The 25,357-nt window shown below is 34.6% G+C and overlaps 2 protein-coding genes across 3 annotated transcripts in view; both read left to right on the plus strand.

Annotated features, from left to right (window-relative positions):
• Positions 1 to 3,810, plus strand: part of LOC136810234 (E3 ubiquitin-protein ligase rnf213-alpha-like) — a 104,457-nt gene extending 100,647 nt beyond the window's left edge. The window contains exons 83-87 of the mRNA XM_067066802.1: positions 363 to 814; positions 1,096 to 1,299; positions 1,790 to 1,879; positions 2,271 to 2,440; positions 2,958 to 3,810. Of these exons, the coding sequence (XP_066922903.1) occupies positions 363 to 814; positions 1,096 to 1,299; positions 1,790 to 1,879; positions 2,271 to 2,440; positions 2,958 to 3,114 (1,073 nt within the window). The 3' untranslated portion in view covers positions 3,115 to 3,810. The remainder of the gene's footprint in view (positions 1 to 362; positions 815 to 1,095; positions 1,300 to 1,789; positions 1,880 to 2,270; positions 2,441 to 2,957) is intronic.
• Positions 3,811 to 5,588: 1,778 nt separating this feature from the next.
• The window catches only part of LOC136810236 (uncharacterized), an 80,654-nt gene continuing 60,885 nt past the window's right edge, over positions 5,589 to 25,357 (plus strand). Inside the window, exons 1-3 of one of the 2 annotated variants that reach the window (XM_067066809.1) lie at positions 5,589 to 5,622; positions 9,971 to 10,051; positions 11,625 to 11,706. The gene's annotated coding sequence lies outside the window, so the exon portion shown is untranslated. Of the gene's footprint in view, positions 5,623 to 9,970; positions 10,052 to 11,624; positions 11,707 to 25,357 lie in introns of those variants that run through there. The other variant, XM_067066804.1, reaches the window with a different exon arrangement.

Here is a 25,357-nt window from a genome sequence, read left to right on the forward strand (position 1 = left end):
GCAATACCAGCTCGGTACTGTTCTTTTCATCAGGATCAAGGATTTGGTGATGATTCTTTTGTATAGAGAATCAAATAATTAGATAACAAAGAATAAGGCCATTTCACAGTCGCAAAGCGTGGTGAATAATCAGGACCACTCCGCGATAATGACAATTTACTATTGGTTAAAAGTTTTCAAAAATTTTGAAGGTCTTTTTTCGTATAGCGAAGCCCAAATCGTTACTTGAGCACAACTAATCCTGATTACCCATTATCCATTTCGACTGTGAAATGGCCTATGTTTAACGTCTTCTCAAATCTGAGCTTGAGAGTTGTCTTAATTATAGGATAGGTATATCAAGGTTTTGTTATTCTTTACAGGTCGGGTGGTTGCAGAAGATTGTTTTAACCAAGACTACTCCATGAAAACACCGCTCGAATATTTTCTGTTAAAACCAGAAGGACGCGGCTCAGGTCTGTTGGCGCTTGCCAAATTACTTGTTCTACATCAAAACGAGATTCTTGCCCAGTATAAAGACACACAAGGATCACTGGTGCACAATGCGTCTCTCAGTAATGTCAAAGACCTTGATTTGGTGAACTACTCGGCAGAGGCAGATCTACTTCCATTGGTCTACACGAATTGTGATTATTCCTTGGAACTTGGTAAAGGGACCAAAGAGGAATACAATTTGGAGAAGATTTCTCAACATTTGACGGACAAGTTATTTTATGGGAAATCTATGATTCGATTTGAAATGAAAGAGTTTGTTTATTTGGACGATGTACACAGTGCACGAAAATTCACCAATCTGAAGAGAAATGTGGATCAGGTACGGATAACGTTTCGAATTAGTTGTTTTCGCTACCTTGAATAATTACTTCGCAGTATACCTCTAAATCATATTATGCTCACTTGTATTTTTTTTGGGAAAGGTCCATAAAAGGATTTTTAAAATGTTGTAAAAATATTGATATCTTTGCGAATTATTTTCCAAAGACAAGTTTTAAATCTCGATTTTGGTGTTCTAGAAATACACCTTACGTTACAGCTTAAGGCAAAACTCTGAATAAACTCTGACGTATAAACATACAACCTTGATTATTTTTACAGACCAACATTTCGTTCGGAGAGCAGCGAAAAATGGTGATGGAATTGAAAGAAATTTCTGACGTCACGCACGCTCTAAACGCCGTTGAAATTTCTATCGGATTTTTGACGTCAACAATCACACCAGTTGACAAGGATCAGTTTTATCATAAATATCTTCAGAATTCTTTGAAAATGAACGTCGAAAAACACCTTCCAAGCAGAACGGTAATCTTTCCCATATTCGTTCATAACTCTTACTAACTTTTTCCAACCAACGAGAGGGTAATATAGTCTAACTTTAATATCTCCTTAACTCGAACAAGATTAAATCATAAATTTTATGGTCCCTTCAGTCAACATTGCCTTATAATATCCCTACTCCACAACTCGAAATGTTTTTCCGTTTTTGAGCTATGGAGACTCCTCTGTATCAAAATTAAAGTATTTTCGACTTGAAATTTGCTCGATTATTCATGATATGCACCACTGCAATGACTTCACAAAATTATGCAACTTTCTGTTTTTTTTCCTACCTATTACGTGATTTTTTCTATTGTTTAAGTGACGTATTGGGTGGGAAATTTCAAAAGTTCTCAGAAGACTCTCCAGTGGTGCACATCATTTATTTTTATCCGTCAATTGGAGACTGCAGCATTTTTTTTTATTTGATTCAACCGTTATTTTCTCAAAGTTCAATCGTGTTATGTTTCTTTAGATGCGAGGCACACTACGTTTGAAACATTTGTATTCAGCTTGGTTGATGTTGACCATTGAACGCGCTATACGACTGGACATGCAAGATCAAGTAAAATTTCGTTACAATTCTTTCTTTTCAGAAATACTGTTACTGGTTAGTGTGACATTTATAGATTTGTACAAATTTGCGCGTCTAAATTTTGGGGCTTTCTGCAGCACACCTCGAAAATTGTGGCTACGCCTCTGCAGACCTCTTACAAAAAATCAATGTTGATAACATAGCGTCTAATGATGTTTTTCTTAGAATGAAGAAATTAAAGGATTGCTTATACAACATTCTTGAATAAAATAATTTTGAGAATTTTTTATTGATTCTGCTTCGTCAGCATAAGAGGTGCGTCTGTTTAAAAAGAATAATTTTAATTGGTGAATGATCAAATTAGTTGATTTTGACATACCAACGTTTCATATTTTATTTATTTTTCTATCACCACCACCAGAATCCATTCGACTGTCCAGACCGATATTGTTTGGAGATGTCGGACGATCTTGAAAACAAGATGAAGAACATTTTACGACATTTGGATTCTTTCGAATTGATTTGTTTGTTAACTGAATACCTTGTTTGTGGTGATATCAATTCGATGCCAGACAATGCTGTCGATCTTTCGTAAGCGACTTTTTTTGTTTATAGGGCACTGATTTTAACGGGGAAGCGTTTTTTTTTGCGGCTAGACTAATATGTGTGGTTTGAGGGTGATAAATTGATATTTTACGGTAAAAATTGGGCCATTGGACGAACATTTCCAGAGAGTAATCCGAGAAAAATTTCCAGGGGGATTTTTTCATTTTTCCAAGGGGGTACAGTAGATAGTTATTCTAAAATTTCCAGGGGGTAAGGTACTGATTTTAGTTCGTCCACCCTCACTTTGAGGTATGAAAAGAATTTTCCAGGGGGTATCCACACATTTTTTTCAACTTGAAAAGGTTCGTACACCCCCTGTATGGTTTTTTAATAGAACAGCCCATTGTTTTTGCCTTGAACTAATTTTTCTAGTAAAAACTTAAAAATGCATACATTTAGGTCCAATCATTTAAGTGTGCAATATAGATTCAACAATTTTCTAAGCAAATCCTTTTACATGACTACTTGTAAAATGCATGGATAAATTTTCTGGTAATTTTAGGTTGGCTGACTCACTCCAGATTTACGAAGATATGAATGAAAAGTCAACCAAAGTCGAAAGCGTTGAAAATATTCCTGAAGAAATCTTATTGAAGAACCTGTTTCATTTTTGGAGGATTGTTGCAAAGGCCTATCAAAAGAAAAAAGACGAAGTTTAATTACCGTCTTCTCCATAAGCATGAACACGAATCCATGAAGTTAAATTTTTTTCAAACCTAGCATTGGGCTTTTCCAGAAAAAAATTGAGCATGGGGGTGGAGGATATTATAATATAACAATTTTCAGTGATTTACCCCGAGGAGAAAGTGACATTTTCTGGAAGAGCTCATTTTGTTTCATTGGATTTTATTTAATGCATAAAACTACGATCAACAAGGCAACCTTTGGCATCTCGTATTGAGATGAATAAATTTTCAAAATTATATTTGGAGGCATGTGATAGCACGAAGTGTTATTTTTTATTTGAAGCGAGTTATCTTTCGTTTACACATCAACTTATGATTTAGACATGCCTTTGTTTAACATAGGATTATGTACGCATTTTCTAAAGTCCATTCACCTACAATGCGCACTCTTTCTCGCTATCGTGTAGAAACCACTCCCGTGGAAATTACTCTTATTATATCACACTGACATGGTTTCCCTATAGTAGCAAAGAATAGTACCCTTAAAGCGATTGGACTTTAATTATTTTGTTGTAAAACAGTAAATTTTATACCTGGTACTTTAGACGCTTTTACAGCGGCTGGGAAAGTTTTGTTTTGTTTTGTTTGTACATACACGGTAAAAGCCCAAGATTTGATTAAATTTTTGTTAGATACATGTTTTATAAATCTTTTGTTAATTTTTGTCAAGATTATTTGTTTTTGTTTTTTGATACACGTTTTTATAAGAACATCTAAGATTATTAAAGTCTCGGATGTTCATTGAGTTTTAAGCCTAAAAGTGCTTGAATATTTAATTGGGTGTCTTAGATTCCACGAAGCCTTGAAATGTTCTTTCCTTGTTTTTATATAGTTTGTTTATTCTTATAAAAAACGTGTACTTTGAATCGATGCAAGATTTTTACCATAGGGTATATTTCAGATATAGATAAATTTATGTATATTTTAAAGAGTATTTTGTTCAAGTTTTGATATTTTTACGTTTCCAAGATAATTTATTTGTTTTATTAGAAAAATGGCTGTGAGTGCTTGAAGGTTGGGTTATGGATTACATCTTCCCAATGAAATTTTCATTTAATGTTTTTGTCTTTGATCCCATCCCGCATCAATTTTTATGGTATATTTTGATTGCTCCTACCTGTACAGATTTGCCATATAAACTTTGTCTCATTTTTTTTTTATTTTCAAAAATTTATTTGAGTAATTTTTATTTCCACTTTAGATGTATTTTATATTGAACAACGTCAAATAGGCTAGTTTTTTGATAATTCGTCGTGTTTTTCGCACATAAAATTTTTATGTTAAAAAGAACACATTTCAATGTATATCCTTTCTGACTTTGTTTTACCACCCTTTGTTATATCCTTCAAAATTGCGTGATGTGTATTTTTACAACGCTCAAAATTCATCTTTTACCTGGAGTATAACTATCTTATTGGGCTTTCTTTGAGATTTTTCGAACAATTTGGACCGCCAAAAGAAACAATTTAAGAGCATTACCTATATTGAATGACTTGAATTTTAAAATGGTAACCAGGTGCTTGTGTCAAAGAATAGTTCTGGTGATATATTGACCATGTGACGGATATATGTCTGTAAGCAACCCTGATATCTAAGATAAATTTCAAAATTCTTTCGGTCTTACACTCTATTTAATCTGATATCCAGAACCACTTTCATGAGCGCTATCAGATTCGTAAAAAAGAGTGACTGTGTTTGAGTTTGCGCTACATTACATGAGATATGCACTTTTTCGTACAGTTTTGTACTACAGAGTTTGTGTTTGACCCAACCCAAAGCCAATGTTGTTAGTATAAGCGCGGAAAAGTTGCTCTCGGGTACCTAATAGCCGGGGGGTTTGGAATAAGCAGGGGGCTGGAAAAAATCTAAAAATTTGATAAGCGTGGGGGTTGGAATAAAAATGTCCTGGGTGGACAATGTTCGAAAATGAGGCTAATACAGCAGAATTAGGGCAAAAGAGGGAACTTTCAGAAAAAATATTCCTAAAAATCAATAAACGGGGGGGGGGGTTGGAATAAGAATGTCCTGGGTGGAAAATTTTCGAAAAATTAATTAGCGCCCCCCCCCCCCCCGGCTATTAGGTACCCGAGAGTAGTTGTTTTGTTTTTGGCCCTTAAGAGGGTAGGATTTTCATAGTTCAGCTAGTGCACTGTAAGGGTAGGAAATTACAAAACTGCACTGAACTGCACTGTAAGGGTAGGAAATTGTGATAAAAGGCCAATTTTTTGGTAAAATTGGCACAAAATCTTCGCAACCCTTATTACAACACGGCTAAGTAGACACTCTAATTTCTTTTTCTAACTCACTCTTCGTTCTACACAAAATTTCCGATTTATCTCCGATTTCTGATATAATTCCGAAAAAGTAGCGCGGGAATTTCCCGACAAAAAAAATTTGAGCGCGGGAAAATCTAAATTGCACATGGCTCGACAGCATGCAATCCGGTCACAGCCATCCACAGAACTACACTACACTGCACAGGTTTGTATTTCATTCTTTGATCACAAAAAAATTTTCTTAACTATTTATTCTTTGATATCCTGATTTATATGCCATCAATCCCCTCTCATTGAGAGCAGAAAAAAAGCCAGAAAAGGTCAGGAAAAACTTTAAGTAGACATTCGCCCCTTTCTTTTCACAACCCCACTAAGATTCATCCTTCCCACTGAAAAATTGGCCAAAATATCGTCCCTGGTGGAAAATTTTCCTCCAATTTTTGTTCCCACTGAAAATAAGGCGGCAATCACAAATATCTTCATTTCGCGTGGCCTCGTTGGGTCTAAAAAGTGAGTCGGTTGGTCGTAAAGATTTTCAGGTTTCCATTTCTCAGGTGAGTTAAGGAAAGTCCTAAACCTATTTCCCGATTTTTCCACCGCTTCCCATTGTTCCTTAACTCTCGTAAATAGCTCAAAAGAAGGGAATTAATAAGAGGATTTTGGAAAGTGCTGGGCCGAAAATTTAAATTAAGCCAATCTCAAGATATCGGCCAAAAACTGATTTTGACGTTAGGAAATACGTCGAAAAAACACGTCACACCAATTGAAGGTTTGTTTTGACTATTTTGCAGACCTGGTGTCGAGATTAAAGGAGGCAAGTTGATAATAGACGAATCTACGGTAATTAGGGTAAAAAGAGGTTAGTATATCTGTTTTAACAAGTCCTGTTTGCCCCCCACTCTTTAGGCTCTGAAGATATCTGACAGGGTCTCAAATTTACTAATTTTCAAAATTTGTATTTGACAGGGTCAACTTTTGGCTATTTTGGACAATTTTCAGGGTGGAAATAAGATCGATTTTTTATTCCGACAGGGTCCCAAATTAACGAAACTTTCACATCTGACAGGGTCAACTTTTCAAAATCCAACGGCACGCCCCACACAGCCGTCAAGGTAAGTGCCCCCCCCTCAGAAAAGGTATTTTAAAAAAGTCTTCTGAATATACCTTTTGCTAGTGCTACTGCCAGTGCTAGTATCAGCCCTTTCGATTGACTTCCAAATTTGCCATACTCACCAACTTTGCCAAATCCACAATTTCAATGTCAAAAGATCACAGCTTCATGGCAAATTTGTACATCGCTACTCTGCCATTATGATTTCCGTTTTGTGATGCTTAGTCAGCAGTTTTCTGTCGGCGTTTGTAAAGCGAACGATTTTTTAACCAATCAAATTGCCGATCGGCATTGTTTTGCTTTAGCATTGGAAGGTCTTCTATTTTTCAAAAACTTTGGCAAAAGTGGCAAAATTGGAGCCGAAAAGAACACAGGTCTCGTGGGAACAGTGTTTTGTATGGAGAAGTATGGAGGTAAGTTCCAAAAATGCCAAGAATGCCAGATTCACCACATCTTTTTTTTTTGGCATTTATGGCACTCAAATTTTGCCACATTTGCCAAATTTTTGTCAATCGAATGCAAAATAATTGGCAAACAGGGCAAAATTGGCATATTTTGAAGTCAATTGAATTGGCTGTATCTTTATATACTTTTTGAATTTCATATTTTTGTCTGTAACTCTAAAATAGTAGGACACTTGTCTTCATAGTTTTTTTATTAAAAACACTGGTTCATAAAATTGACACTGAAATTAGACAAGAGCATAATGATAGACAATGACAATCAAAAAGCAATCAAACAAAGTCAAGAAAAAAATCAACTTCAGCATCATAACAATAACACATGACAGCATAATTACTAAAAGTGTTTACTTATTATTTTCTAATCCTTGTTTTGATGCTGGAGTTGTTGAGTTTTTTAAATTAATTCAACATTTTGCATTTTTGCAATTTGATTTATCTTTCCTGGAAATGACAGTCATAAAAAGAATTTCTGTCAATAGATGTTTTAGAATTAAAAAAAAAGATTGCATTAAAAAAATTTGTTATGTTCCGGCTCTACCATTTTAATATCAGCATGCAGGTCTCCTTATTTGAATGAGTTTAAAGATCAGCCACCCACCCTCCTCCTTAACACTTGTAACTGTAAATACTGTAACCAGTCGATAAATTCAATTTGTAAATGCTTGTTTAAGGGGTATGTACAGTGACTATAGCAGCAGTTACAATCACCAACATAATATTTGGCACAAAAGGGGAATTCCCTAAAAACTTAAAAACTGCAAGTGATTTTTAAGTGTTTTAAAGTATGGTTGGAAAGAAGAGTTTTAACTCTGAGTTTTAACATCAGACTTAATAAGACTTAAGACCTTTAGGATCTCAGGATTTAAAAACTCAAACATGTTCCAATATGGCTGAGAATATTTAAGCCTGGAAGCCATTTAACCCGTTCGGATCGAATAATCCTATGGAAGAAAGCATGAAATTGCTGTTCTTGCCTGAGCTTTAAATTCTGAAAAAATTTTAAACACCAAAATTGTAAATATATTTTGGTGCTGATTGTACCTTGAGGGAAGAACATTTGGCGGATTTGGCAGAGACTCCGATACTATCGATGTCAGCAGAGCTACTGATAAACGTTAAAGCCCAATGGAATGGCATCTTTTTTAAAAAAAGAAGACTTTACAATGTTATTCCAAAAATAGACCAGAACTGACAGGACTCTTGGAAAGAACAGATTCGCAAGGCAACTCAAACTAATTTTGAAAGCCTCTCTGTTTTTACGTCAATTCTCATACAACTTAAAAATGATTAGGGAACTTCTAGAACCCATAAAAAGAAATAAAACGATGTTCGTAAAAAGATAATTTGGATTTACACTCTACATATGTTAAAGAATAAATGTAGAAAATTTGAGTGATTTTTGACAATTACTTCTCGAGATATCTACGTTACAAGTTTCGACATGTTTTTTCTGGACCACCCGGTATTTAGCCAAAATCTGTCAAATTAAGTTCCTGCAAAATTTACTCTTTCAAGCCATCTGCCAAATTGAATTCCTGCCAAAATTAAATTGTTGTATTCATTCCCCAAATATTTCAGGCCATAAAACAGGGCTTTTCATATTTGATAGGGTTCCTTCTTTCGTTTTCAAGCCATCTGCTAAGTTAAATTCCCTCTGATAATACTTTTTTGCCAACTGCCAAATTAAATTCCAGCAGAAATCTCTTCCCATAGGTAATTTTAGATTATAATTATACCTTTATTTTAATTTGTGTATTGTTTCTGAAAATGAAAGAATAGAAGAAATGTACCTTAAGAGGATTAAAATTTGTGCGTGGATTAATTTTTGCCCTCGTGAAAATATTAAAATCCGAATTTTGGCCATAAATCTTAGGAAAATGAAAGAAATTTGAAAAAGGACGATTCGCGAACTTTATGCGAAATTTTTAGATTCTCAATTTGCAAATAGATATCAACGTGAAAATTAATCCAAGGTTTATCTAGTTGCTGATTTTCAAGGGTGGTTGGTAGATAATTGATGTCTTATATGATAACTGACCACTTCCATCACAGCCAGTTTTTAATGTAGGCTAATTTTACTTGGTTTTAAAACTCTTAAGGTTTTTTTAGAGCTTTTTCGCAGAGAATCCCAATTCTCTTTACTTTTAGAAAAGCCAATTAGTATGGAAAATATTTGACAATTAAAGTGACCACCTGAGTCGATTCTTATTAGGTTTTTCAAGTTGTTTGTATTATAACACTAGATGAAGATATTTGCTGTGATTGCTATTTTAGTAACATGACGTCTCCTTAGGAGATTACACTCCTTATCATTTTTATAAGCATAACGTTTATAAGCATACTGAAGCTCAATTTTCTAGAAAAGTTAAGCATATGCTAAGCATACCTTGAGGCTCAGCCAAAGAAATCATAAACCCTATATAATATCAAACAGCACCAAGTCAAAAGAGAGGTGCAGCAGTCTGTTTTTGAAACATGAACACAACACTATAAAGATTCGAAATCATATGGTAAACATTCGAAAACAATAGAATGTCTTCATTTCTCTCAAGATTAAAGAGAGGGGAAAATGCGGAAAATTTACCCCCCCTCCCTCATAATTTTTTTACCAAGCATAGGGTTAAGTATAAGTCGAGGCTCAAAATTGAGCTTTACTTAAGCATAGTGAGCTTCAGCCGAAATTTACCGTATGCTTATAAAAGAAAATGAGTGTAGTCAAATCTTCCAAATTAGGATGATGTCCATTAGTAGAGGGAATACTAACAATTTTTGTTTCCTCCTGATTTTTGAATTATTTTGCTGGAGAAGGATTAAAACATACCGTAAAATTGTTTTGTCCTCAAGATCAACTCATTAACTTAAATGTTTTATATCAGAGGTAAAATGTTATCAATTTACATACATAGAGATTAAAAAATCTATTCCAAGCATGTACCATGAACTTCACCCACATTAAACTGATTTTTTTATTTTTTCAGGCTTGATCTCTATATATTCCAAAATAATGCAAGCGAAATCAATTTTATTTTGGTTGAAAATGCGAGACAGATATTCTCAAGGTATTTTTATGGTAAAATTTTAATATTATACTGAGGTCTGCCCCTCCCCCCGTTTATTAGATTTTGAAAGAATTTCGAACCCGTCTTCTATTTGGACCCTACTATTGGGGACCTTAGAGTAAAATGGTATAATCAGTTGAGAAATAACTAAAATTAATTTTATCCCATGGTCAAAGCATTATGGTTTCTAGCATGTGGTTTCTATTTTTGATAGGCAAAAATACATAGTGTCCCCCCCCTTCTTTATAAAGGGGGGGGGGAACCAATTTTCCAATTTTGGATGAGTGAGGGAACAAATTTTCCAATTTTGGATGGGTGAGGGGGGGGGAATGAAAATTTTAATAGTAAAGGGGGGGGGGAGACATCGATAGTTGGCAAATTGGGTGGGGGGAAGTGTGAAGGATTTTAATTTTTCATTTCATTGTTGTTTTAAGTCTGCTTTTCTAAGCATGTTTGTTTACATTAACCCATTTTTGTTCTATCTGTATAGTATTCCTTTTGCAGCAAAACTTTACGTTTGTGTCAGGTTGAAATTTGAGAAATTTATATGGGTGTATGGGGGAACTGATATTTTCAGAATTTTCTGGGGGAACTGATATTTTCAGAATTTTCTGGGGGGGGAGCAAAAAAGAGGGGGGGGACTAAAAAAATGAAAAGTCATAAGGGGAAAAAAAGAGGAGGGAGATTTAAAAAAATCAAGAATTTGATGGGGAGGACAAACCCTGGAGGACACTATGAAATAGCTAATGGGTATTATGCCGCCAGTAAGGATAGTTTTTTTGTGGTCTTGTCAGCCAAACCCGCCATTCTCAAACCCTAGCACCTTGTCAATTCTGGTGATTAGGTGCGGGATTTTAGCTGGATATTTCATGTCATCCACTTCTAATAGACAGTCTTAAAGGTGGGGCACTCCATGTGATTTGATACTGTTATAAAAGGGGTGTAGAAAAATACAATCATTCTTTCTTTGTATGTATTTTTATCGTGATCATTTTGACATACAGTGTCAAATCCACGGGAAATAAAAACAGACTTAAAAAAGATCAAATTACCTTTTTGGAATATCTGTCACTTATCTACTTTGACCTTTCTTTTTGCTCTCAATCTTATTTCGTCTGGAAATCAGATATGCGCCTTTAAACGTTTAAAAAGATGTTGCAATATTTGAAAGTCTGAATACATAACTGTTTTTAAGTAATACATTAAAAGGATTCATCAAATTGAAAATTGCTTTTACTTGAATTTTCAAGTGCTTGAAAGAGTAGTATTTATACACTGAAACAAAACGTTGGAGATTCAAATTCTTTTTATTATAAGAACTAATAAATTTTGGTTTAGCCTTGAAAATGCTTATGCCTAAAATACTCTAAATGTCTACTTTTTTCTCAAGGGCTTACCCAGCTAGCACACAACGTCGTTTCAACGTTCATCTAATGTTTACAACGTCCAGATAACGTTAGCTGAACGTTGTAATAACGTTTTGTGTCAGCTGGGTAAGATTTACAGAATCAATTTATCTTCCGGGCCGTTTGCTCAGATTATTATAAGTGACAAAAATATGTTATATCTACAGATGCACCCATGGAAGGAGCGTTTGGCTGTTTGATCAAAATACATTCAAGTGTAGAAATTGAGACAAGTGGAAGATTGCAAAGGTATACACTTTTATTAAATGTAATTTATATTAAAAAAGGATTTGGCTCAGGCGACAGTAGGGCAAAGGTAGAGCATTCGGCTACGGTGCGCAAAGCTGTTGGTTCAAATACCGGCCGGGTCAGCCTTCGTACTTAGCATAAAAATGGTACTTGATGGCCTCTTTGCTAGGTATTCAGCAGCTCAGCAGATACAAGGACCGGACCAAGGGTAGATAGCTATCAAAAGAAGAGCCTTTAGGTCGCCTCTGACTGTGATTGCAAACGACTTAGTTACTCAGGGTTGAGCTGATCAAGTTTAGATTAAAGGTTTTGTTTTTTAATAAGAGTGATATCGTTTGCTTACTCATCAATTTTAATGAACAAGCTTTTTCACATTGGATTGACACAGATGTGGAGTAAGATTGGTCAGAAAGAGGAAAAGAAAAACATTTTTTGCTTATATCAGCACAATCAAACAATAGGCATCCACTGTCCTGGTATAAAACATGTGCCTAATATGAAACGGGAACCCTTATGTAAAAATAAAACCTTTAAGTTAATTATTATCTGTAACTGCGAGGTCAATTTAACATTAATCGATCTTGGTAATCTCGAAGCCAATCACTTCCCTTCTAACTGAGAGGTATGGGAACAAGCGTGAATCTCTTTCGCTTTTGTGGGTCGTTTCTGAATATAAAACAATACATAATCTTATTTAACCAATAAGAAAGCAATAAATATCTGTCTGAGCTGTCAATTCAATAAGTGCTAAAAGGTTTTTTTAAGACCATTTTTAATGTTTACACATGTTTTTTATAAGAAAAAACTATCTAAGAATATAAGACTTCGGTCGTCAAAATCTTAAGAACAAGTTAAAAACATTTTAAGGCTTCGTGGGCTCTAAAACACCTGTTTTCTCAGGAAAATGGACAAAAATACTCTAAATATGTTGAAAATAAGAACATGTTAAGAACATTTTTAGGCTTGAAATCCGAAAAGAACATTTGCAGGCTTCAAAAATTTTGGATGTTCTTATAAAAAAGGTGTATTTTTGAATAGTGATATAAGTAAGGTTCTATTGAAACTCAAATTGTTGACCTCATTGCACAATCATCTTTGAAAAGTCTTTTCCAGATAAATTCTTTCATTGTTGACTTGAATTACTTATTATTTAAAAGCTCACATTCTCATGTTTCTACTTCTTGTCAGAGTGAGAAACACGTACGCTTTTTTCACCCTCTATTCATATCGGGCGGTCGGTAAATTTAAATTCCGGTCAAAGTCCGGGCTCGATTCTTGACGTTGATTGTTACATAAGTTAAGTTCTTTAAATCTTATTGATTTGAATTTTCAATCTGATTGTACTGCTTTTTAAGAGAGCTTTTCATACATTACGTCTCGAACATCACTTCATGGCCCCCGGCATGCTAATCGAATTGAGGGGGGCCAAAAAAATATGCCGCCACCCATGGTTGGGCGACGAAGAAAATTTTCAACTTTTCATCCTTATTTCACCCCTCTAAACGGTATATATAAGCTTTTTTAAAGTAAAAAACATTACTTTGTAAAATATTGGGGGGGGGCATGCCTCCTGCCCCCCTAGTGACACAATTACCATGGTGATTATGTCCTTTGAGACATTAAATGATATTTTTATGCATAGAAAGTGTGAGTTAATCAACATGGCAATAATTTCAAAACGAGGCAAGTGATGTTATGATGTTATGAAAAGGTCTATTGCACTGCTTATTAATTCTTTTCAATTTCTCAAAATTTTAAGTCTTGTGGGTTTGATTGTTCCGAGACTGTATGGGCGATATTGAAGCAGGGCATTTACTGAAAAATGAATTCTTGATATGCTTAAGTCAAGATGACTTCATATTTTTTAACGGAAGCACCCAAAAAAACCGGTTTTTTACCTCTGTGTTTCTCTTTTTAGTAACAGAGAGAGGTCAAGGCTTTTTTAGGGTGTTTCCGCTAGAAAGATGACTTACGCATATCAAGAATAGCGCTCCGCAACGCATGCGTCATAATTATTACTTTACACTTTTTTTGACATTTGTACGAGTTGCAATCCCACAATTCAATGCGGCTCAATTGAAAATACGTGCAAGTTGTTTTATATCTTTTGTCAAATGATGCAATTGACGTGCAAAAGAAATTAACGCAAAGGTTGATAGGACTGCAACTCGTACAAACACATCGAAAGTAATTATGTCAAAAATAAAATCTATTTTTAGACTCAGCGCGGTGCGCTATTCATTTTCATCAGGAGATATAATTTTCATAAATTACGTCACGAACATCACTTGCCTCGTTTTGAAATTATTGCCATGGTGATTAACTCCAAGCGAATTTTATTAAAACTACTTCCTATTCATAAAAAAGATTATTTAATGTCTCAAGAGACATAATCACCATGATAATTGTTTGTATGCGAGGCAAGTGATGTTCGTGACGTAATTTATGAAAAGGTCTATTGATTTAGATTATTTGTCAGTGGCGGATCTAATAAGGCGCTCTAAATCAATGACGGAGAGAGCGGGGAGTGTTTTTTTTAGCCATACTCCTTTTATGGAAATGAAGACTCTCCTTCGTAAATTTTAAACCCCCTTAGACCCCATATCGTTTTTTTCTACTGCGACAGGGGGGGTACAAAGGCAGGGTAACTAACCCATAGCCGGGTGGTGGTGTCTATTTTTGCATTTCAAAAAAGTTAGTACCCGGTACTACTTTAGGGATGGGGGTGTGTATTTTTCACTCTTCTAGCAAGTACAGGGTACTATTTGGGTACTTTTTCACAGAGTTTTGCTCCTTTTTCAATAAAAAAAGTAGTCTTTTGTAATATTTTGACTTTTTTCAAATATTATTTTTTTGAATTGAAATTTTTTTTAATTGAGAAACTTTTTTTTACTCTTTTTGAGAAATTTTTTGATTTTTGTGAAGACAAAACTTCCGAAATGGTCAAGAAGTGTGTTATTAAAATCAATGGACAAAATCCTCGGACTTAATCAATGATAGTTTTTTTTGAATTATCTGTCCATCTCAGTCAGAAAAACTAACATAGTACCCTCTCTTTTGGTCTAATCTGTAAAATATAAAATTTTAGGGGGTGGTGTCTCTATTTTTTTACAGCAAAAATGAAGTAGTGCCCGGTACTAAATATGGGTGGGTGGTACTAAAAAGAAATTGAGTGAAAAATCAAGTTAGTATCCTATGGGTTAGTACCCTGTCTCTGTACCCCCCCCCCCTGATTGCGAATGAAAGGACTTGTGATATAATTTTGAAATAATTTCTCGTAACCACGTATGTGGAAAATTGTGGTAAATAATTTAGAGTTTTGTCAGATATAATTGAAATTTTCAGGAATAACCTTAAGGCCTTGATCGAGGATGTCAATGTTGTAAATTTTGAAAAATAAGAAAATAATATGGAAATTTTCAATTAATTTTGTTTTACAAATCAGCTCATCAAGAGCGTAATTTTGGCATATAGAAAATGCAAGTCAAACTGGGTGACTCAAATAAAGGCTTTAGCTGTTTCAAGAGACAACCTCAAAAAAGCTCAAGACTTTAGGTGTAACATACATTTTGACCCTTAATTGAAGTTACCTTATTAGGAAAGAATTTTGGGTATTTAGCCCGGCAAAATTCGTTCGTTCGTTCGTTCGTTCGTTCGTTCGTTCGTTCGTTCGTTCGTTCGTTCGTTTCGTTCGTTCGTTCCGTGTTCGTTCGTTCGGTCGTTCGTTCGTTCGTTCGTTCGTTCGTTCGTTCGTTCGTTCGTTCGTTCGTTCGTTCGTTCGTTCGTTCGTTCGTTCGTTCGTTCGTTCGTTCGTTTTCGTTCGTTCGTTCGTTCGTTCGTTCGTTCGTTCGTTCTTCGTTCGTTCGTTCGTTCGTTCGTTCTTCGTTCGTTCGTTCGTTCGTTCGTTTCGTTTTCGTTCGTTTCGTCGTTCGTTCGTTCGTTCGTTCGTTCGTTCGTTCGTTCGTTCGTTCGTTCGTTCGTTCGTTCGTTCGTTACTTTTCTTATTTGGTGTAGTGAGTGAGAACCTGTTAAAACATTGATTTTCAGGTTTCAATATTCATGGCTATATATCGCTATTCAATTCTTTATGTTTATTACAATCAACTGAACTGCAATGCCTCATTTACTTCAGAAAAGTCCCTCCAATTAAGGTTGAGAATCTGGGGGGGGGGAACGAATTTTTCAATTATTCGAATTCCCCGTTACACTCCTTTTTTTGTAAGCATAACGTTTATAAGCATACTTAGGCTCAAACTCGGTGAAAAATAAGCATAATGCTAAGCATGCTTCCAAGCTGAAATGCAAAAAAACTTAAGTGCTTTTTTAAAACGCTGACCTTTCTAGGGTTACTTTTAAAGCTGTTTTAGCTTTCTTAGACCAAAGATTTTGGCTTGCAGCGCCATATTACAAAAAACTGTAAATGTTTTGGCCGATTCGATGAACGACTTAAAAATTCGAAATTTCCATGGACTCAAAGAAAATCAACAAAACGAAGTTTAAGCATACAAATAAGCCTAAATTAAGACTGAAAATGAGATTTTGTTAAGTATACTGAGCCTCGACCCAATTTTCCCGTATGCTTATAAAAAAAGAATGTATTCGAAGTAAATTCTTACCCCCCTTGGAGCTTCGAATAACCGAGAGTCTCCTGTATTTATTTACTTCAGGTATTTTACGGTGATGTTTTCCAAACTTTGCATCGTTTGATTTCCAAAGAAACCAAACCATTTTTTAACCCGGAGTTCTTTAGAATCGTTAGTCTAAATCACAGGCCTCTACAAAACCCCACTTAGTATTGGTCTGTTTAATGAGCACGAATCCGTTAGTGGATACCAGCAGCCTATAGAATCGTTGGAACAGTCGAAAACCGGGGTAACACGAATTTCCTTCATTTTTTGAGTGACACTCGACAGACTTTCATGATTTTTTTTGCAAAATTAAGCAAGTTGAATATTTCGAAAAATTATTTTTTAAGGTCGTCAGATCCAGAATACGTCCAGAAAAAAATGGTTTCTTGTTTATTTTAAATTTAATGTTTTTTGTTGATTAGCCAGATATATCCATAAAAGTATAATTTGTTTGCATTTTTTTGTCTAAATTATAAAAGCTAGACGCTATACAGTGTTGCCTTTTTGTCGGTAAACTGGTTGTAAGGGCATGGGGTTAATTTTTCAGGGGAGTGCTAAAGAGTAAAATGGCGTATAAAATGCATCTCTGATCACAAAATTTTGGAACCCCTTCCCTAGCATCAATATCAAAACACTAAAACATCGGCTGTATTAATGTTATTTTGATGTAGTTTGAGCCGGGCGACACCAATTCTGATAAAGCTGCTTAAAAAATGATATCTTTTAGGGTGTGGTTTAAAACTTTACGTAATCAGGTCTTTATGTCTGAGAGGAAAGTGATAGAACTAGAAAATAAAGAACCGCTCTGGTGCCAGAAAGTCTAATCTTTTCTTTGGCCTCGCTCTTGATAAATGTTTAATGTGTGCTTCTTGAAATGTCTGCTCTTCAATTCTAGATAAGCTCATTCAGTTGAGTCTCTATAACTCGAACCTGCACGGGGAACACAAATTTGTTTGAGTTAAGGAAATTTCAGATTATGGAGCAAGGTTTTGTTACCTGAAGGGATAAGAAAAATTGGTCGAGTTAAGGAGACATTTAAGTTTTAGAGGTTCGAGTTAAAAGAGACTCTACTGTAACTTAATGGTCAATTGTTATCTAATACACGTTTTTTATAAGAACATCCAAAATTTTTGAAGCCTTTGTATGTTCTTAATTTTTTTAGTTTTAAACCTAAAATTAATGTTATTTTCACCATTTTGAGAGTATTTTTGTCCATTTTCCTAAGAAAAAAGATGTTTAATGGGTCCCATAAGCCTTAAAATGTTCTTAACTTGTTCACAACATTTTTGCCATCGAAGCCTTATGTTCTTATAAAAAATGCTTCATTCAGCTACTCGAGTACTGTATCCCTCCCATTTTTTTTACAAATGGTATACGCCCTACACATCTCGATTTTAACATAATTAAAATTACTCACTCTGATGACAAAAACTTCTAAAGTTATTTTTTTAATGATAATATACACACACTTTTCCTAAGAAAAAGTAACTAACTCAAAGTTTCCTTTGAGTTTCAGAAGCGTTAAAATATTCTCAACTTGTTCTTAATATTTTGGCCAACGAAGCCTTATGTTCCTATATACTTTGTTCTTATAAAACAAAAGGTGTATAGAAATGAGATGTTTGTCTTATGCTGACAAAGCTGAAATAACAAAAGGGATTTCTCAAAATTCTTGATATTCATGACGTAATGTTTTCTACGGAAATACCCCGGTTTTAGCCAGTAGTGGAAAATTTAAACTAGACAAGAGTTTAAAATTTGCCACTACTGGCAAAAACCGGGGTCTTTCCGTAGAAAACATCACGTCAAGAATATCATGAATTTGTACTTGTACGGCACGTTTATAGCGCGAGAAAATTGCTCTTTCTTTTGTTTAAAACTGCTGATTGAAAGTCAATAGATGATGAGGCATGCGGAGTGGGGTTTTGGCGCGTTAGCATAAAGATCGTATACAGTCGACTCTTGCTAATTCGAACTCAAGCGTGGAATCTTATTTGTTCGAATTACAGAGAGATTCGGATTATAGAAAGTATTTAAGAGGGTTTCTCCTTGACGGGGACTGGAAACAAGTTCGCATTATAGGAATATTCTAATAATAGAAGTTCGAATAAGCGAAAGTTTATTGTACGTTAACGCTCTCTAATTCGACGTTCTGCTATTCGATACGCTCCATTATTCGATAATATTGAAAGTCATCGTCAACAAGAAACCCACATAAATGACGCTCTACTATTTGATACAACCACTTATTGGATGAAAATCCTATTCCCCTTGAAAATCGAATTAGATAGAGTTTACTGTAGTTGAGTTGACTTACACAAGCACTTTCATTGTAAATTAAAAAAGGTAAAAATGAGCAGACTAATTTTCTTTGCAAGTTACTTGAATTCGCTACTTTTATTCACAGCATGCTTATTCATGCTCGGTGAGGTATTATCAGTATGTAATTGGATTATATATACCTTTTTTTAATATAAAGAGCTTGAAATCATGAAAGAGAGAAAAATAGACAAAAGACGGATGACCTAGCGTCTAGACATGTCTGAAACGTCTGAAACTTCATCATTACACATGCTTTTACACTATAAAACTGATTTAAAGTAATTATGAAATTGAAACTAGCTCCAGGCCCGGCGGAACAACCATAAAAGTGGGGAGGCTGACGGCTCAAAATGAGATAAAATTCGCTAGGAATTTGAGAAAAAAATTGAAGCCTCTGAAGTCTCCCCGCTTCCACCGGGCCTGAGCTCTCGACATGGAAAGGAAGGTTTATCAACCAATACAAAATAAAGTTTGAATCCCTGATGGAAACTTGAAAACTGGAGGTATATTCATATACCGCCCATCAATTGTTCTTAAAATCACTTCCTTACAATGCAGAAAATCTTACCCTTGTGTCACAGACCCCACTGGGATATTGGCCCAAAGTTTCGTCCAAGTGGGAAAAATAACCTACAATTTCAGCCCCACTGGGAAAGTGACTTTTATTCCATTACCATTCGAAATGAAATGGAAAAACTACGCGCTAAATCATCTCTACTGGATTTTATAAAATGGGAACAATAGAAAAATTTCTATCCCAATTCTGGAGTTTGATAGAAATTTTCATCCTATCTGTGGTAAAGATTCCGCCGGGGCTGTGAGACAGGGGCCAAATGCTTTCAAAACAAAAACTTTAGGCCTTCTATATAAGTTGAACCCGTGTATCCATCGAGGAGTTGACTCGAAAGGACCCTCTGCTTAAGATGGATGAATCCAAACTTTTTTAAATCGCCACGAGCCTCTACCAGAGGTTCCTCTGGTGAACGTTCTTTGAAATTTCCTGCCAAATTTTATATTTTTTATTTTAATTTGATCATGAATAACCTTGACATTTTGATAAAAATATCATCCTAAAATATTCCTTACAGTATCCCTAGATTAAAACCCAAACCCCAACTTAAATTTGTCATGTAATGTACAACTCAACCAAAAATGGTGTTTTTTGAAAGTTGACTTTAGAGGTAACAATGCTCTAAAAATGCCCTTAAATTGCCCTCGAGTGGCATTGCTAGGTTCATTCGTCAAATTTTATGATGCTGATACTGGTAGTATATTCTTTGTTTTTCAGCCAATTCATAGACGGTTTTAGATGTTGAACTTATCAGAGTAAGAGGTTTATATTGTAATTTCAATGTCTTTTAACAAGCGTTGCACTCATTCGCATGTTTCCGACGTCTTTGCCATTTTGTCTTAAATCCGCAAGTGCAAATTTGAGTATATTCTTATAAAACGTGTTTGGGTACTAGATTTATTTACTCTTTCCTAATGGAGCAGAGGTTATCCAAGCTGCACCATCAGGAGATTGCAAAATTGACTAAAATTTGCGAAAATGACACATCTTCCAGGAGATATTCGAGGCCCTCCCTTCAGAGCCTGTTTCTTAGATCTTTAAAGTCATTCACGACAAAGATCTTTCACAAGATGAAACTCATTTTAAAAATATTACAAAATCTTTCTAAATTTTTTTGAAAAACTTCAAAAATGTATGATATCTTTATAGAAGAATGAAAAAATGAAGTAATTTCTATATTTCGGAAAAAGCCAACCCCTAAGCGATAAAAATTTATTTGGCGTGATACGTGATCTACATTCAAAAGCTTATAATATTAGGGGGCTGGAACATTTTCTCTTATCGCTGATTTAATATTTAGATACTATATATAATTTTCTCTTCAAATCTTAATACCAACTTCAACTGTAAAAGCTTTATCTCTTTCCTTTAAAAGTTAAGTGGGTGGAGCAGTTGAGAAATTAATTTTTAACAGGTGCTTCAAAAGGAATATTGCAAATTCGTTTAAAAAACTTTATTAAAAATATTATTATTTTAGCAGGTCAAATTCTTTTCCTTTTTGGATTAAAGGGTATGTTCAAGCCTTCATTTTTTTCTATTTTTTTCTACACATATGGTACTACCCACTTAGATTTTAGGGATGATTTTAAAACTCATTATTTGATTTGGATCTCACACGTTTAATCGTATCCATATATCTAAAAGATATAAAGATAGACAATCAAGCCTTAACAGAATAACCCTCAAAATTTAAAATTAAACTGGTATTGGCATTTAGATTAGAAGGTCTTTTAATAGGTTTGGTCAAACTTAACACATACAGTTGACTCTCGCTCATTCAAACTTGAACGAGGATTCATATTTTTCTGAATTACAGAAAGATTCGAATTGTAGAAAGTAGTTTCAGAGGGTTTCTCTATCAAATTATAGAAGGATTCGAATAAGAGAATTTGGAATAAGTAAGAGTTTACTGTGCATAGTTTTCCTAAACGTAATTAAAAATGCCATACATCTTTACACATTCCAAACTTATGCAGTACTAAGTAGCTAAAAAGCTTTTTTGTCCTACTTATGGGTAGAAGATTTGTCGGTAAAAAGTGACGAGAAAAAAGCTTTGTGATTACTTCTTTTAACAATGAATATTTTTTTGCCGACGAATATTTTTGTAGTTGAATAATCTTGCCTATGATATTAGGACTTAAAATTAAAGTCTTTGCATTTGCACCCATTCTTTCTTATTACTGTGTTTTTGAAAACCCTAAGCGGATTAAATTTCTGGCTGATTAATTTTGTCATTTTCGCAAATTTTGGCCATTCTCGAGAAATCTAGTCCCCGCCAAAAAATATAAAATGAGCATTTTTGCAGAAAACCTTAGGAAAATGAAAGAAATTAGGTGAAAATGTGCTAATTCGCGAATTTTTTTCCACACGAAAATTTTAGATCTTTGATTTGCGAACTAAAGTCCACGCGAAAATTAATCCACTTAAGGTACGCTCTTCTAGAAATGCATAAAGTCATTGTCAATCTCGTTTTCAAAATATGTGTTGCCAGGATTCATCCAGAGAAGTGTAAAGTGATGGAAAACAGCTTTTTGAAAACAATGAAAATACGGCTCGTCATTTACCAGGTCCTTTGTCCTTAAGGGAGTTTGTTTCGGTTAATGGATATTTTTTGTTATTGATAAAAAAGAACTGCATGATTAGCTTGGCGCGTTTTGTTTGAGTCTAATTATGCGTAAACTTTAGTTTATATTTTGGAAAAACCTCACTCAGACCAAAAGATGCCTATATTTTCTGTTGCTCAGAATTTTCTAGCAATTCTAATGATATAACCGCATCACGACCGCATCATTAGATAAAACGTCTGAATGCAGGAAGGTGAGAAATTTAATCTGCTTTTCCTAAAGCTTTGTGATGAGGATTTTGTGATTTCCCCAAAAAGTTAAGAAAATCCATGATGAAATAAAAAAACACCATTCTTATAAAAAAGCGTGTAGCATATAGAAACCGGCCAATTTTTTAGTCTTTTCTTGAACTTTTTCTAACGCCCTAATCAAAGTTAAAACAAAAGCGTTTTCGATAGAAACGATCAGAACACTTTGGGTAATCAGAGAAGCTGTTTTTCTATTCCATTTCATTTCTCTGGTTCATCAACACCAGCCAGATATGATAAGTTTGCGTTTGCAAGCGTTTTCGCTTTTGCATTGAAGTTGAAAAAAGGTCTTTTTGGAAAACACTTTCCTAGACCAGCAAACTAGTTTGCTAATTAATCATGTCAGAGGGCGGGAACATAAAGGCGGCGGGCGTTTGCTAAATAGGAGCTGCGTAGGAGAACGAGCCAAAGTTTGTGAGAGAGTGCTGATTAACAGCTTTCAGCCCTTGCCGCCGACAAAATTTCTTTCTACGCTTACCTAACTCCTATACTCCACTCCTTTTTCCCGCGTGATACCGTTCCAGCCCGACTGGGGTGCCAGTCTAACATCTTCCATGTGCAGAACTGACACCACCGGGGGATTCTTTCAAATATAAAGTTACTTTTAAACTATCACGATACATACTTTCAATAGCTTAATTGTTAGGCTAAATCAGTCTGAAATTGAGCCATTTTATAGCATATTTTATTAGGGACTCAAAATGGATCCGTAGGTTTTTTTAAGTGACCCGACGGAAGAAATCTCGATTCGAATTTGTGGCTGTAAAACCCGAGACCACTCGTACATCTATCAAGTTATTTATAGGTTTGAAATTCTTATAAAAATGTTTATTCGTGCTAATTTTATCTTAATGAGACATGAACGTGCAGAAATATGAAGTTTTTGTAAACCAACAACCAATAACACTTAACCTGAAAAACCAACTTGTGTTATACTAAGCGATTTAGAACTCTATAATTTTTATCCAGATAAAAAAAATTTGATAGTGTAATTTTTGGACTTTTTACATATTTAGTTACTTTTGTCATTTCTTTTTCCATTTTTAAGCTCTTGTTTAATCTAAGACGATCAAGTTTCAAAAAATGAATTACACAATTTTAGTGTCTTAGAAATTAATTTTTGTGCTTTGGATTTTTGTAGGAGTTACTCACTTGAGGTACTAAATCTAGCCGTCTGATGGGGCTAGACCGCTGGGTATGACTACACCGCTAATAGGTGTGGTGAAAGTTCTTTGAAATTTCCTGCCAAAACTTAATATCTTTGAAAAAATTAAAGTACTGATAATTGTAAGAGAAGATTGACAAATCATTTATAGTATAGTCTAATTGAAATTTTTGCATGGACTATTGATTGAGCTGATCCTTTTGTATTATGATCAAAAATGTCTCCAACATCCACAAAAAGTCATGATTAAATATCCAACAATTGGACTAAGATTTAGAAAAACATCAGGCAAATTTAGAGAAAATGGGTCCGAGTGGCATTTTCCCTGTTGGAGTTGAAAGCAGAAAAGGATAGGGCGTGGCTGGTACTAGCCTTAGGATCTTTCGTTTGATCATTTGTTACATGGGTGCACTCAAAAACAACTGCCGTTTTATCTCTTCTCCTATAAGGTATCACATGATTAAAATAATTTTTTGGACCTACCCCGGTGGAGGTCCTATAAATTAACCCGTGTTCGTTCGTTCGTTCGTTCGTTCGTTACTAGCTTTTCTCGGGATTAGCTTATTAGTTTTTCCTAATTTTTGGCACAAAGATGCAAAATGGTAATGCCAAAAATGTGACGGAGCCCGATTTTCGAAAAAAATTCATTTCCGGTCGAAAATGCCGGAAATATGCCGGAAATCGCCGTTTTTGCAGATTTTCATCGGATTTTTTCCTTATAATTGGTTGTTTTTTCACACAAAAACATTGTTAATAGCAATGTCCACGATCAAGCATGGTTCAATTGTCACTAAAACTGATTTTTGAAGCCGGAACTTTCTAAAAATCGCCGGAACAGCCGATTTTCGCCGGAAAAACGGTACTTCTCGGAATTTCTCGAGCTCTACTTTATATTTTTTTATGAAATTTTGCACACTGATGTAAAATGACAATACCTAAAAAGTGACGGAGCCCGATTTTCGAAAAACATTTTTTTCCGGCCGAAAATGCCGGAAATATGCCAGAAAAACCGGTTATATTACATTTTCTCGAATTTTCATCAAAAGTTTTTTCTGATTTTTTGCAGAAAGATGCGTATTCGCAATGCTCAAAAAATGGCTGAGTTCGATTTTTGATAATTTTTTTTTTCGGTTGAAAATGCCGGAAATCGCTGTTTTTGCAGATTTTCATTCGATTTTTTCCTTGTATTTCTATGTTTTTTCACACAACATTATTGATAACAATGCTCACCATCAAGCATGATTCAATTGTCAATAAAACTGATTTTTGCGACCAGAACTTTCTATTTATTTTTCCCCTAAAACCTTTCCCTCTCCCCCATCAACAATCAATGTTGAATTTATTGTGTTATGCATTTTCGCTAAACGCTACATTTTTTGTCTGATTTTTTTCTCCTCGCATTGCGATCCAACTTTCATCATCAGGTAGGTCCATTCAGCATCTAGCTTGTTTTTGGTTATTTTAAGCGCTTATAATATTAACAATGTCTTTCTTAAAAGCTTATAAAGGAGTTACTCCTCTACCAAGATTTGCTTGAAAAACTTTAATTTTAAGCTGGGATTTTCTTTTTTCAAGAGCTCTCAAAAAAGGGGAGAGACTAAGAGGAAGCAGGAGAGATATAGAATTCTATCCCGATTTTAATTTAGTCAAGAAATAGGAAAGCTCATATTGGAAATTCAATACTTTTGATCAACATACTTTAAGTGACTGGAAAAATTTGAAATAATAAAGGAAAGAAATTTGCATTCCAGTTTTTTTTTTAATAAAAATAGAGATTTTTCTTGATAAAAGTCTATACTTTTTTACAAAGAATTCTTTAAGCCCTTAGTAATACTATTAGACAGTTGTCTGTCTGTTTTGCGACTTAACTTTTCTTTTCCAAATTCTTTTTAATATATATTATAATATATTTTTCGTTGACCATGTAAGAAAAGTCTCTAGAGAAAAATTTATTATGAAAACAATAGGGTTGGAAGGGGGGGGGGAGTAAAATGTTCCATTTTTTTTTTTTTTGAAAACCAAAAAGCTAACGATGATTGACAAGCTGTGAAATAGCTAGCTTATCAGATTACTGTGTTTTCTCTGATGAAAAA

This window comes from Clytia hemisphaerica, unplaced genomic scaffold (genome assembly GCF_902728285.1).
Source record: "Clytia hemisphaerica strain Z4C2 unplaced genomic scaffold, Clytia hemisphaerica genome assembly, whole genome shotgun sequence".
In the NCBI taxonomy this organism is placed as follows: domain Eukaryota; kingdom Metazoa; phylum Cnidaria; class Hydrozoa; order Leptothecata; family Clytiidae; genus Clytia; species Clytia hemisphaerica.